The 13,536-nt window shown below is 47.5% G+C and overlaps 1 protein-coding gene across 3 annotated transcripts in view; it reads right to left on the reverse strand.

Moving 5' to 3' along the window:
• Positions 1–11,886, reverse strand: part of BNIPL (BCL2 interacting protein like) — a 13,820-nt gene extending 1,934 nt beyond the window's left edge. The window contains exons 1-8 of one of the 3 annotated variants that reach the window (XM_006168439.2): positions 11,063–11,886; positions 10,183–10,278; positions 7,698–7,762; positions 7,226–7,450; positions 3,712–3,894; positions 1,394–1,496; positions 1,127–1,258; positions 31–117 (exon numbers count right to left, since the gene is read on the reverse strand). In XM_006168439.2, the coding sequence (XP_006168501.1) occupies positions 31–117; positions 1,127–1,258; positions 1,394–1,496; positions 3,712–3,894; positions 7,226–7,450; positions 7,698–7,762; positions 10,183–10,278; positions 11,063–11,106 (935 nt within the window). In that variant the 5' untranslated portion in view covers positions 11,107–11,886. Of the gene's footprint in view, positions 1–30; positions 118–1,126; positions 1,259–1,393; positions 1,497–3,711; positions 3,895–7,225; positions 7,883–10,182; positions 10,279–11,062 lie in introns of those variants that run through there. The other 2 variants (XM_006168437.3, XM_014584180.2) reach the window with 2 other exon arrangements.
• Between the last annotated feature and the right edge of the window lie 1,650 nt (positions 11,887–13,536).

Genomic DNA, 13,536 nt, shown 5'->3' on the forward strand with positions numbered 1-13,536 from the left:
GAAGGGAGTCCTTGTCCCCAGAGTGAGTACCTGATGAAGGGCCGAAGCAGGGCCAGAAATGCCTTCACATACCATGTCGCGTGGACAACCACCAGGGCTCGCAGGTTTTTCCGGAGCCTAAGGAGAATGTGAGAGCATCCTGTTTCTTCTCCCACCTTCATGCCTGAAGATCAGGAGGAGCTATCTTCTGTGCTTTAACTTCCCTCTCTCATTTCTAAATGTGTCTGGCCATTGGGTCTAATCCCCATTCTTTTAGCTGCAGTCTCAGCCCCACCCATCTTATTTAGCCCTCTTTTCCCTCATTTAATTAAAAAATTAAATTCCCTCATGAAATTAAAAAAAAATCTTTTATTTTATTTACTCATTCATTTACTTTAATTTGACCAGAGAGAGACAGAGAGAGAGAGAGAAAGAGAGAGAGAGAGAGAGAGGGGGAAAGTGAGAAAGCAAGCCACCAGGTCTAGGACTCGAACCATAGTTGGCCATGTGGGAGTGTCTAGCACCTCAACCACCATGCCACCTGCTGATCTCTTCCTCATTTTTAAGAAACTCTCTCCTTTCAGAATCCCTAGGCCTGGTTTTCTCTACCCTGTCTCCCTCCTATGCCCTACCCTTACATGAATTCCTTTTGCACTTTTCCATCCTTCCTAAAATTCGAGACAGAAGAAGACTAGTAAGGAAAAAAAAAGAGAAAAAAGGCCAAGAAGAAAGAGGAAATGAGCAAAAGAAAGGTAGGAGAAATAAAGGAGAGGAAAGGATCATAGGTCAGGGAGGAAAGCAGAGAAGACAATGGGCAAGCTCCATGGCCTGGTGGGTTAAGGAAGCTGGATCTCACATGGTTTGAGTCCTTGACCCAGAGGCTTGAGAAACACACTGGGTGTATGTGTGTACATCCCCAGAATCCCAGAGGAAGATAAGATGAAGGAGAAGAAATTGTGGTGTGGCCATTCCCCATAGGGGGTACTTTTTCCTCATCCTTGCTCTCTGTCACTCTCTGTCTCTGGTGAACACACGCATCCTCTAGCAAAAACAGAACAAAACAAAACAAAGCAAAACCAAACAGAACAATCCCTCCTACCCTCCGCCCCTCAAAAAAGGTTGTGGCTCTCTCATCCTAGTGTCTCACCGTCGATCCAGGGTATGGTAACACTGGCGTATCCAGCTCAGAGGTGGGACTTGGGCCCTGGCCGTGCCTCCACTCAAGTGAACAAGCAGATAATTTTCAGCTACCAGCAGCTCCAGGGTGCCCACCATATACCTGGAGAGATGAAGTTGGAGTAGGTCTGAGGTTGCAGGGAGCGAGGAAAACATCACTGTAGACCTTCTGATCCGCTACTGACCTCAGAAGAGGTTCTATTTCCCCTCCCTGTTGTCCTTTAAGCGTGCACCGTACCTAAATAGGTGTTCCATGATATAGGTGTAGTTGGGGATGCTGCTCCGGGGAAGATAACAGGAAGCAAAGAGGATGACAGCATTGAGGCCATCACCATGGTAACCTGGCCAGATAAGGAGAAAATTCATTTGGTCAACAAATACATATGTATTTTTTTAAAGAATTATTTTATTCATCCATACCCATTTATTTTAATTTGACCAGAGAGGGTCAGTGTGTGTGTGTGTGAGAGAGAGAGAGAGAGAGAGAGAGAGAGCAAACAAGCTCTCAGGTCTGAGACTCAAGATGCAGTCAGCCATGTGGGAGTCCAGTGCCCTTAACCACCACGCCACCTGCTGGCCCCATATGTAGTCTTTCAAATGTATTTTCTTTTCTTTTCTTTTTTTTTTTTTTTTTTGAATTTAAAGAATTATTTATTATTGTTTTTTCATATGAGTTTTGCCAGAGAAAGACAGAGAGGGGGAAAGTGAGAAAGCAAGCCACTAGGTCTGGAACTTGAACTGTGGTTGGCCATGTGGGAATTCCAGTGCCTTAATCACCATGCCACCTGCTGGCACTTAAATGTATTTTCTTTTCCTTTTACTTTATTGTTTCTTTTTTTCCCCCTCATAGGGTGTGTGCACTTGCCAAAGAGGTATAGAGAGAAAGAGAGAGAGGGAAAGTGAGAAGTCACCCCACAGGGCACTGGCTACACCACAATTCCTTCTCTTCCATTATCCTCTTAGGATTTTGGGCCTGCAAACACATACAACTAGTGTGTTCTTCAAGCCACTGGGTTCAGGACTCAAACTGTACAGTTGGCCATATGGGATCCAGCTGCCTTAACCACTATGACGTCAGCTGGCCCTCCATATAATTTTTAAAAATTTGCTATAGGGTATGTGTACTCACTGGAGAGAAAGAGAGAGAAAGTGAGAAATCACCCCCAAGAGGGCTGGCCTCATGCAATCCTTTCTTTATTCTCCTCCTGGGGTTTTGGGTACCCGTGCATGCACACATGCCTGGCGTGAGTTTCAAGCTGCTGGGTCTGGGACTCGCTCTGTGGTAGGCCAAGGGAGTCCAGTGCCTCAACCACTATGCCAACTGCTGGCCTCTGCCTGGCATGTTCTTCAAGTCACTGGGTCTGGAACTCGGACCAAATAGTTGGTCATGTGGGCTCCAGCCATCTTAACCACTGTGTCACCTGGCTGACCAGACAAAAACATGTTGAGGACAGTGCATTGATTTAAGGTGAGAGATGTGACAGTCTGGAAGTTACAGGGAGGATTCCGAACCCAACTGAGTATCCAGCATAGGCACTGTACCTCAGAAGCTGGTTTGGGGCCAGGTCCATGGCACAGTGGTGATGTGCTGTTGGATCCCTCATGGTGACCAAGTTTGAATCCCCAGCCCAGTCAACCTGAAACACACGGTGCACGTGTGCAAGTGCCAAGATCCAATGGAGGACTAGAGGATGGGGTCACCGGGTGACCAGACCATGAAGAGGATGCTCCTCTCTCTCTTTTTTCAAAACTATTTTGTTTAACTTTATTATTACTATTATTTTCCAGTTTGATCAGAAAGAGAGAAGAGAAAGAGAGGGAAAATGAGAAAGCAAGCCACCAGGTCAGGGACTTGAACCGCAGTCAGCTAGGTAGGAATCCAGCGTCCTTAACTACCACGCCACCTGCTAGCCCCTCTTTCTCTCTCTCTTATTCTCATGTGCATGTATTCTATCATGAATAACTGAAAAAAAAAAAAAAAAGCCATACCAGCTTGTGGCATGGTCATTAAAGTAGCAGGATCCCATGCTGACTGCATGGTTCTAGTCCTAGACCCAGTGACTCTGTGTGCCCAAAATCCCGAAAGGAGGGAGACTAAAGATAGGACTATGGCATGGCCATCCCCTAGGGGAGGTGCTTTCTCACTTTCTGTCTCTTTCTAGCAAGTACACGTGCTATCTGATGAAATTTTTTTAAAAAAATAAATAAAAGGAACCACAGTTCTTTTTTTTGTAAGAGAGATTTTTGCTATAGAGCATGTTGCGCTTGCTGGAGAGACAGAAAGACAGAAAGCAAGAAATCACTCCCCAAGGGGGATGGTCATGGCACAACCTCTTCTCCTCCATTCTCCTCTCACAATTTTGGGCACACACACACACACACACACACACACACACATACACACACACACACACACATCCAGAGTGAATTTTAAGTCACCAGGTCTGGGACTTGAACCATGGTCGATTATGTAAGAGTCCAGTGGTGTAACCATTATGCCATCTGCTGGTCTCAAGGAGCCGCAGTTCTTACCCCGCCACTCATGTTAGCCATTACCTCCATGAGATAGGACTTTCTTATAGGGTTCAATGACAGTCATGTCCACTCGCTGCTCCCGCTGTCCTGTACGGAATACCCTCCAGCGATGACCATCTTCTCCAGCCACATCCCACACACAACCTCGGCCCAGCCTTTCTGCTGCGTCACTGGCCCCTAGACCCTCTGCCTGGGGTAGATCATCTAAAAGAGAGAAATGAAGAATGATCAACAACACAAGGGAATAGATGAGGTCACCCAGGGAAAAGCATGTGAAGAAAGAAAATCTGATACCGGCAAAGGCCAGAGCTTTGCCCCTGTCTTTCATTACCACCAGTAACATGGCAACTCCCAAACTTGCCTCTCTAACCCAGATTTCGCTCCTAGCTCTAGATCCATACCCCTAAATGCCTGGTCTCCCTGATACTGACAAGTCACCAGACCCAAAATGGAACTCAAAACCATTCATTCTCTTCTCCCTCTCCCTTACATTTTCTGTCTTGATGAGTGACCCCATCCATCTAGCTGTCTAAAAGAAGACATTGTATCATCTGAGATTTTTTTCTTCTCTATTGGCCCTCAAACTGAAACCCAGATCCTCTTCCATTTATATGACATTATATTCTTCCTTATTTCTCCATTATATCTTTCTTTAACATTTTTTTTCTGGGGCTGGCAGATGGCGTGGTGGTTAAGGGCACTGGACTCCCACATGCCCGACTGCAGTTCGACTCCTGGGCCTGGTAGCTTGCCTTCTCACTTTCCCTCTCTCTCATTCTGTCCCTCTCTGGTCAAGTTAAAATAAATAAAATAAATAAATAAAGTTAGATACAATTAAAAAATTATTTTTCCCACAAAGCATGAGCACTTGTGTCTATTCTGTTTTCCTCCAATCCAGCCTCTACACCGCCACCAGGGCAAGCTTTCTTTTCAGATGACAATATATCCTACTCACCATTCTCAAGAACTTTCCCTTGCAAGAGAAACAGCTGCCTCATCTTAAAAAAATAGCATTTAGTAGTCCACTGAATGGGTGCACCATGATAGAATTAATACTCTACTGGGAGCCGGCATGTGGCGCGGTGGTTAAGGGCGCTGAACTCCCACATGGCTGACTACAGTTCGAGTCCTGGACCTGGTAGCTTGCTTTCTCGCTTTCCTTCTCTCTCTTTCTCTCTCCTTCTAAACAAATAAAAAATAAATAAAGTTAAATAAAATAATTCCTAAAAGGGACCAGCAGTTGGTGTAATGGCTATGTTGCTGGACTCCCATGTAGTCAACCGCGGTTTGAGTCCCGGACCCGGTAGCTTAAACTCATGCCGGGCATGTGTGCGTGCGTGCCCAAGATCCCAAGAGGAGAATGGAGGAGAAGGGATTGCGGTGTGGCCATCCCCCTTGGGAGGTGATTTCTCGCTTTCTGTTTCTGTCTCTTTCTGTCTTTCTGACAAGCAAACGCGTCCTATAGCGAAAACCTCTCAATAAAAAGAAAATTCTTAAAAAAATTACCCTACTGAAGGATCTTTCAGTCACTTCCAGTCTTTTCAGTGTCACTACATTTAAAAAAAATAATTATTTACTGAATTTTCTTTCTTTCTTTCTTTCTTTTTTTAATTTGACCAGAGAGAGACACACACAGAGAGATAGGGAGAGAGAGGGGGAAAGTGAAAAAGTAAGCTACCAGGTCCAGGACTTGAACCGTGGTCGGCCATGTGGGAGTGTCCAGCATCTTAACCACCATGCTTCCTGGTGCTCCCCAGAGCCATTATATCCGATCATGTTATTTGTTTGACTAAAATCTTTACATGACTCCCCATTGCCTACAGGATAAAATACAAAATTCTTTTGTTTTTTAAGAGTTTTTTTGCCTTAGGGCATGTGTGCTCACCAAAGAGAGACAGACAGTGAGAAGGAAAGTGAGGAATCACCACACCACAATCCCTTCTCCTCCATTCTCCTCTCAGGATCTTTGGCACTCATGCACACACAACTGGTGTAAGTTTTAAGCTGCAAGGTCCGGGACTTGAACCATGGTCAGCCATGTGGCGGTCCAGCAACATAACTGCTATGCCATCTGCTGGTCCCTAAAATCCAAACTTCTAAGCATGGTAACAAGAGCCCTACGATTTGACTTAGACTACTTAACCCAGCACTATCTCTGTCATTCTCTTGTCACCTCCTAGCCTTTCATATGGAAATCATCGTGCTTCATACTTTGAATTCCAACGAGCCATGCTATTGCTTTGCTTCTTCCACTTAGAATGCTCTCTCTCCACCTACGTGATAAACATCAGCTTCAGCTTTCAACACCCAGCTCAGAGTCACCTCCACTGTAAAATCTTTCCTAACAGCTCTCAGGCAAAACTGACCTTTTCCCCTCCCTGCCCACACTGTCCTATGCCCTTAACTGCGATTATGTGTATATTTGTTCATATCTGACTACGCACAGAATTCTGAGCATAGGGCCTCTCTTGTCATCTTTATGAATGATCCCAGTCCTAGTTCAGTGAGCACATATACCAGACATCAGTAGTTTTCCTTAATAAAAAAGGACTTGAGGGGACCAGTTGTCGTAATGGCTATGTTACTGAACTCCCATGTAGTCAACCGCAGTTCGAGTCCTGGACCCTGCGGCATAAACTTACACTGGACGTGTGTGTGTGTGTGTGTGTGTGTGTGTGTGTATGTGTGTATGTGTGTGCCCAGGACCCCAAGAGAATGAAGGAGAAGGGATTGTGGCGTGGCCATCCCCTCTGGGGAGTGATTTCTCACTTTCTGTCTCTCTGTCTCTCTCTGTCTTTCTGGCGAGCACACATGCCCTATAGCAAAAACAAAACAAAACAAACAAACAACAACAACAAAAACAAACAAACAAACCTCTCCCAAAAAAAAGGACTTGGGGCTAGCAGGTGGTATGGTGGTTAAAGCACTGGATTCCCACATGGTCAACCGTGGTTTGCATCTTAGACCTGGGAGCTTGGAAATCATGCCAGCCACACATGTGTGCATACCCAGAATACCAAGAGGAGAATGGAGAAGGGATTGTGGCATGGCTACTCCCCTTAAGGGGTGATTGCTCTTTCCTTCTCTCTGTCTCTGTCTCTATCCAGTGAGTGCATGTGCCCTATGCCAAAAACCTGAAAAAAACAATAAACAAAGGACCCCCCCCATCCCACTGACTGCTCTGAGCTCTACATTTCCATTCAGAAGAAACTGAATTCTGCTGACCTCACCTCTTGCTCCCTACCTTATTAGTTCTTCATTATTTTTTAAAAAGTGTTTATGTATTTAATTCCATTTGTTATTAGTATTATTATTTTTAATTTGACCACAGAGAGAAAGGGAAACAGAGAGCAAGCCGCCAGGTACAAGGACTTGAACTGAGGTTGGCCACGTGGGAGTCCAGCGTCCCCAACCACCACACCACCTGCCGGCCCCCCACCTTGTTAGTTCTAACTCCAGCCCCGTTAACTCCATCCTGAGCTTCTTTCCACACTGGCCTCTACTTCTACCTGCTGTTCTCAGGTTGCCTTCGCACCTTCCCATTCGAATTCGTGTCCACTGTCCAGCTGCTCGGAGTCTGAAGGCGTCTCCAATTCATCTATCTCCAAGTCAGAACTGCCATCAGGAGAGGAAGGTGCAGAGTGGATGGGAGAGGCTCCTTTAACTCCAGGCCCCTCGGTCAGACTCAGCTGCAACTCGGGGGCGGAAAGACGCTTACGCATGGGGCGCCGGCCACACAGCGCTAAGGTGCTGGGGGTACCTGGGGTTGGAGAACAGGAGAAAAAAGCCCAGAAAGCTGTGTGCGTGTGTGTGCATGTGCACATGCTGGGAGGCTGCGGGGGGTTAAATTCCTGTATGTGGAAGTGATAATATGGGGTGACCACTGAAGAAGGGACTGACACGGGACATTTGGGAAAAGCGGAAATGAAACTGCAGAGGGACAGGGATGGCTTGGCCTTCACTGGAGTAGAATGGAGAACTTGAGGCCTGGTGCTCACTTTACCCACCTGCCTGTGAGTCTCTGTTGGGGTCCTCAGGGTCTTCAGAAGGGCCAGCCTCCTCAGGAAGCAATCTAGAGGGGAAGTCATTTAAAGGGGGCAGAGATAAAGGCTAAAGGTGACAAGCCAGGTGTCAATTTTTTATTAATTGCCAGAGGATGCATATGCTCTCCAGAGAGAGAGAGAGAGAGAGAGAAAGTGCCCTCCCGATGAGGTGTGGTCATACCGTAATCCCTTCTGAGTTTTCTATCCTGTCAGGATTTTGAGTATGCACACCCGGAATACTTTTTTTTTTTTTCTTTTTTGAGAGGTTTTTGCTATAGGGCACCTGTGCTCACTGGAAAGACAGAGAGACAGAAATCGAGAAATCACCCTCCAGGGAATATGGCTAAACCGCAATCCCTTCTCCTCCATTCTCCTCTCGGGATCTTGGGCACGCACGCACACGCACCCAGTGTGAGATTTAAGCCACCAGGTCTGGAACACGAACTATGGTTGACTACAGGGGAGTCCAGCTACATAGCCGTTACACTACCTGCTGGTCCCCCCGGAATACTTTTTTTTTTTTCTTTTTTGAGAGGTTTTTGCTATAGGGCACCTGTGCTCACTGGAAAGACAGAGAGACAGAAATCGAGAAATCACCCTCCAGGGAATATGGCTAAACCGCAATCCCTTCTCCTCCATTCTCCTCTCGGGATCTTGGGCACGCACGCACACGCACCCAGTGTGAGATTTAAGCCACCAGGTCTGGAACACGAACTATGGTTGACTACAGGGGAGTCCAGCTACATAGCCGTTACACTAACTGCTGGTCCCCCCGGAATACTTTTCAAGCCACCAGGACTGGGATTTGAACTGCAGTTGGGCCATGTGGGATCTGCTCCCGATGTGTGGCGTTAACAGCTGTGCTGTGGGGTTGGCCCAAGCCAGGTATCATCTTACCAGTTCTTGCCCTGCCATGATTTTACCACTTTTGCTTACTTTTTTTCTGTTTTGAAGAATTATCTATTTGGGGCCAGCAGGTAGCACAGTGGTTAAGGGTGTTGGACTCCCACACGGCTGACTGCGGTTTGAATCTTGGACCTGGTGGCTTGCTCTCTCACTTTCTCTCTCTCTCTCCCCCTCTCTGGTCAAATTAAAACAAACAAACAAAGTTAAACAAAAAGATACTTTAAAAAATTATTTAATTTTTTTTTTCATTTGACCAGAGAGAGACACAGAGAGAAAGAGAGGGAAAGTGAGAAAGCAAACCACCAGGTCCAGGATTCGAACCATGGTCAACTATGTGGGAGTATCCAGCACCTTAAACACTATGTTACCTGCTGGTCCCTTTCTTTTTTCCTTTTATATGACAGTGGTTGTGTGTGTGTGCTCATGGGTGTGGAGAGAACACACGTTTACTTTCACAGGATGATCCCCCTTCCCCGGCCCTCCAGCCCGAAAGGATCCTGAGGGACCTGTCTTCAAGCCAACCTGGGAATCCAAACCTATGGTCAGACATAAGGCTTCTAGGCTGGGAGGGCACTTGCAAGACCGCTGTGCCTTAGCAGCTGAGCCTTTGCTTTTTCTTTCTTTTTCTGTAGCTTTTGCTACAGGGTGGGTATGCTCACTAGAGAGAGACAGAGAAAACGAGGGGGAGAGGGAAAATGAGACATCATCTCCCAGGGGGACGGCCACACCTCGATCTTGTGTCCTTCATTCTCCTCTTGGAATTTTGGGCACACATGCCTGGTGTGATTTTTCTTTCTTTCTTTCTTTTTTTTTCGTTTTTTTTTTTAGGTTTTTGCCATAGGATATAGGTGCTTACAGGAGAGACAGAGAGAAATGTAAAGGGAAAGTGAGAAATTAACCCCCAGAGGGGATGGCCACATCATAATCCCTCGTATCCATTCTCTTCCTGGGATTTTGGACACACATGCACACACACCTGGTGTCTTCTTTTTTGAGAATTTTTAAAACATTATTTAATTCCATTTGTTATTATTTTTTAACCTGACCAGAGAGACACAGAGAGAGAGAGAGAAAGGGAAAGGGGGAGAGTAAGCCACCAGATCTGGAACTCAAACTGCAGTTGACCATGTGCCTTAACCACCATGTTACCTGCTGGTCCCTCTGTTTTCTTTCTTTTTCTTTTTTTTTTGTAGAGGACTTTTGCCTTAGGGTGTGTGCACTCACCAGAGAGAGACAGAGACAGTGAGATGGAAAGTGAGAAATCACCCCCCCGGGGGGGATGGCCATGCCACAACCCCTTATCCATTCCTCTCCTGGGATCTTGAGCATGCATGCGCACACGCCCGGTGTGAGTTTCAAGCCACCAGATCCCGGCCTTGAATTGCGGCCGGCCATGTTGGAAGCCAGCGAGATAACCACTGTGCCATCTGCTGGCCCCAGTCCCTCTTTCTTTTTCACACCGCTTCCCTTCAAGTCCTGGTTGACCATCCCTGCGGTCCACGGGTGACCACCCCTTCCTTCTCACCACCTCCCACTTTCTCACCGAGGGAATTCATCATCCTGCCATTCCTCCTTCAGCTCCAGTTCCCCAAGGCTCAGGGCTGCTCCTGGCTCTGCTGCTTCTGCATTCTCCCCGACCCTAAGACAGTCACCCCAGAAGAAAACATTACCATGAGACGACCGAGGCAGTGTCCTCAGGGAACTGGATGTTAGGGAGGAAATGCTGAAATAGAACAGTAATTAAAGTTGAGAGCAGAGGGCAGGCCTTAGAAAGAACTAGATGCCCTGCGTCCTCTACAGAGGCTTCTTCCCCCTCACTGCTCCCTAGCATGGTCCTTGCTGCTGGATTTAAGAGTGAAGACAGGCTGCAAAGCAAATCGCATTTTCCTGTAAGGGAGGTGCCACACCTAGAGTAGGCTGAGAGATGTCTTGTGTTACGGTTGGCTGGCACCCAGACCGACCTGCTCAGCTACCGCTGGGCAAAGTTGAGGAAGACGGCTCCTCGTCTGGCCTGCTTTTCCTCCACTGTGCTCGGGAGTGGCTAGGGGAAAGCAGGACAGGGTTGGAGGGACGAGGGAAGAAGGTCTAAGAAGAGAGATCTGCTGGGAAGAATCTGGGCCTGACTCCATTCCGGGTCAGCCTTCCCGCTGGCTCTCCTGGAGGGTCGGAGTTGGAAAGTAAAGACACAAGATACAGAAACTTAATTGTTTTGTCTTTTTTTTTTTTAAGCCAGGGGATTATCCTGGATCTTCTGTCCCCTAGATCATTTCATACTGATATTTCCGATCTAAAGCCACCCCCATCCCTTCTCTCCCCTTCAGGAACCCCTGATATTATCTTGGTTAAGAGCTGAATAATGGGAAAGTCCCTCAAGATTATTTGCTCACTCTGTTTCCAGTCAAGTGAGCCCAGGTCTTACTTACCCAATATCTAATGTCTTTTTTTCTGCCTCTTGTACGGTCCCCATCTTCACACGTTCTCCCGTCTCGATAGGCTTCCGGCTTCCGCTGTCGGGAGCTGGGTGTCCCAGCCCCTTGGCCCTTCCCCGTTTCTGTCTCAGCTGTTGGTGCCCTTGCTTCCAAGGAGGGAGGTGTGGAAGGGAGGTAACCTCATCTTCAAACAGGTTTTGCCACCTCCCCTCCCAACCAGCGGGTTTGCCCCAAAGAAAAACCCTGCCTCCTGCGTGGGGGCGGGTTTTGAGAGCACGTTTTCTAGGCTAGCTAGCTAGAGCGCTGTCCTCCTGCATACTCCTTAGAGCCTCTTTTTGCAAGAGGGCAATGTGTGGTTGCCAGAGATGGAGGGAGAGGGAGAAAGCAACCCTCCAAGGGCACAATCCCCGCTTCTCCGTTTCTCCATTCTGTTGGGGTTTGGGGAATATGCACACAAGTGCCCAGAATGTTTTTCAAGCCACTGGAGCTGGGATTCAAACCATGGTCAGTCATGCGGGATCTGGCTCCCTTAGTAGAATTAAGTAGAAACCACATTTTTTGGTTATAAGACAATCTTTGGCTTATTATTCAGGCATATGCAAGAGCGGGGAGACAGATGTTATAAGGAAGGTGTTCTGGGACATTACACAAATTAAAGACTGAGGATGAGGAGAGAGAGATGCCTATTGTTCCTATTTCCCAAAAGCTGGCAGAAGGAAGACATCAAGTACAATAAAAAAGGTTTTTTGTTGTTTGTTTGTTTTTTAGTTGTTGTTACAAGGTATATGTGTGCTCTCCAGAGAAAGAGAGGGAAGGTAAGAAATCCCCCCCTTCCGGGGGAGATGGCCATGCCAGAATCCCATCTCCTCCTGGGATTTAGGGCCCACTGAGATTTCTAAGCCACTGAGTCTGGGACTCAAACTGTGCAGCCAGCCATGTGGGACCCTACGCCGTACTCCCCACGCCACCTGCTGGCCCAGGGGGATGGATCTTTAAGAGACTGAAATAATTATCAATAGGAAAGGGCTGATTAGGGTTGTAAAAAGAGATAATTAGACCCCAAACAGGAAAAAAAGTATTTAATACTTTAACAAAATGCAAAATAAAGTACCCAAGTTACAAAACATAAGTGCCTTTGGTTCAGTGATCACACTACTATTTTTACTTTCCAAACGGCTACGGACATCATACCCTCCAAGTGAAGTCAGACTGTCCCCCTCCTACACGAAAATGTCACACGCAAACGTCACCTACCCCCCTGTGCAGTGACATTGTTGGCAATTACACAGGACAGAGCTGCGGGGCAGGAAGCGGGGTAACGGGCTGTTCTGAAGAAAAAAGGGAGGACGCTACACATGCAGAGCTAGTCAGGAAAGGGGGCTGTGCAGGGTCACTACGGCGAGAATCACACCCCGTACCTGCTACATGAGGCCAAGGCCCTGGGTACAGTCACACCTAAATACAGACAACTCAGGGACCCTGAGCATTCCCAGGGAAGAAAGAAAAACACAGAGAAGCAGAGGAGAGAAGGCCTCGTCCGAAGCCTGTTTTAGACGGGGGACATGAGACCAGAGCAGCGAGGGCCTCAGTCACAGGCAGGCAGTGTCGGACTTCGCGCTTCTTCTCACAAGAGCGACGACAGAACGGGATGGACGAGAAACGCATCAACCTGCTGAGGGCTCTGATCCCAGCTCTGCTGTCTCCTGGGATGTGAGTCCACGAGGTCTTTAGACCTCCTAGGTACCTCCTGACCTCTCAAGACTCAAAGGTCTTCAGGGTTTCTTCAGGGCTCCTGAGGCTCAAGGAAAGAGGGATCCAATGCAAGAGAGAGCCTGGCCAGACCACCTGATCGGGACAGAAGACAATGGCCTCCATTCTGCTCCCAGACTGTCACTATAATCTCAGAAAGTGTCATCTCTGAAGGAAACACCATCATCTAACGGGGGCGGGGGGAGGCAGAGAGTCATGAAGCTGGAAATCTGCTGAAGGTTGAAAACTCGGGTGAGAGTTCCCAAACCACACCCCCTTTTCCATCTAGCTGGAAGCAGCTGTTCAATAAGTACTTGCGTGAGTGAGTAAATGACACGTGGAGACAGTCATGAATGCACGGTCCCACGAGACACCAGTCTGTTCAAGGTCCTTACTGAGGGCACCTTGGGGTCTACATTCTTTTTGTCCCACACTGCTGGGACTGTGGGTGTATGACACTGTGCCCCTGGCAAATGAAACAGAGGAAAGTCAGTGCAGATATAAATAACACAATTAAATAATGAAGTTTGATTGACAGAGCTGGGGGAAGGCAGAAAGCCGTTCTCTAAGCAGCTGCTCCTTTCCCGTCTTTCTCTTCCCGGCTTTACGAACAGTACACAAGGTTCTGGTGCAAGACAGAGCTGCTGAACTCTCCGAACATCTCAAAACATGCATCTGAGGCGGGTCAGGCAGGCTCTCCCACCACCCCTCTCTCCCCA

The sequence above is a fragment of the Tupaia chinensis genome, unplaced genomic scaffold (assembly GCF_000334495.1).
Source record: "Tupaia chinensis unplaced genomic scaffold, TupChi_1.0 Scaffold145814_1, whole genome shotgun sequence".
Classification (NCBI taxonomy): domain Eukaryota; kingdom Metazoa; phylum Chordata; class Mammalia; order Scandentia; family Tupaiidae; genus Tupaia; species Tupaia belangeri.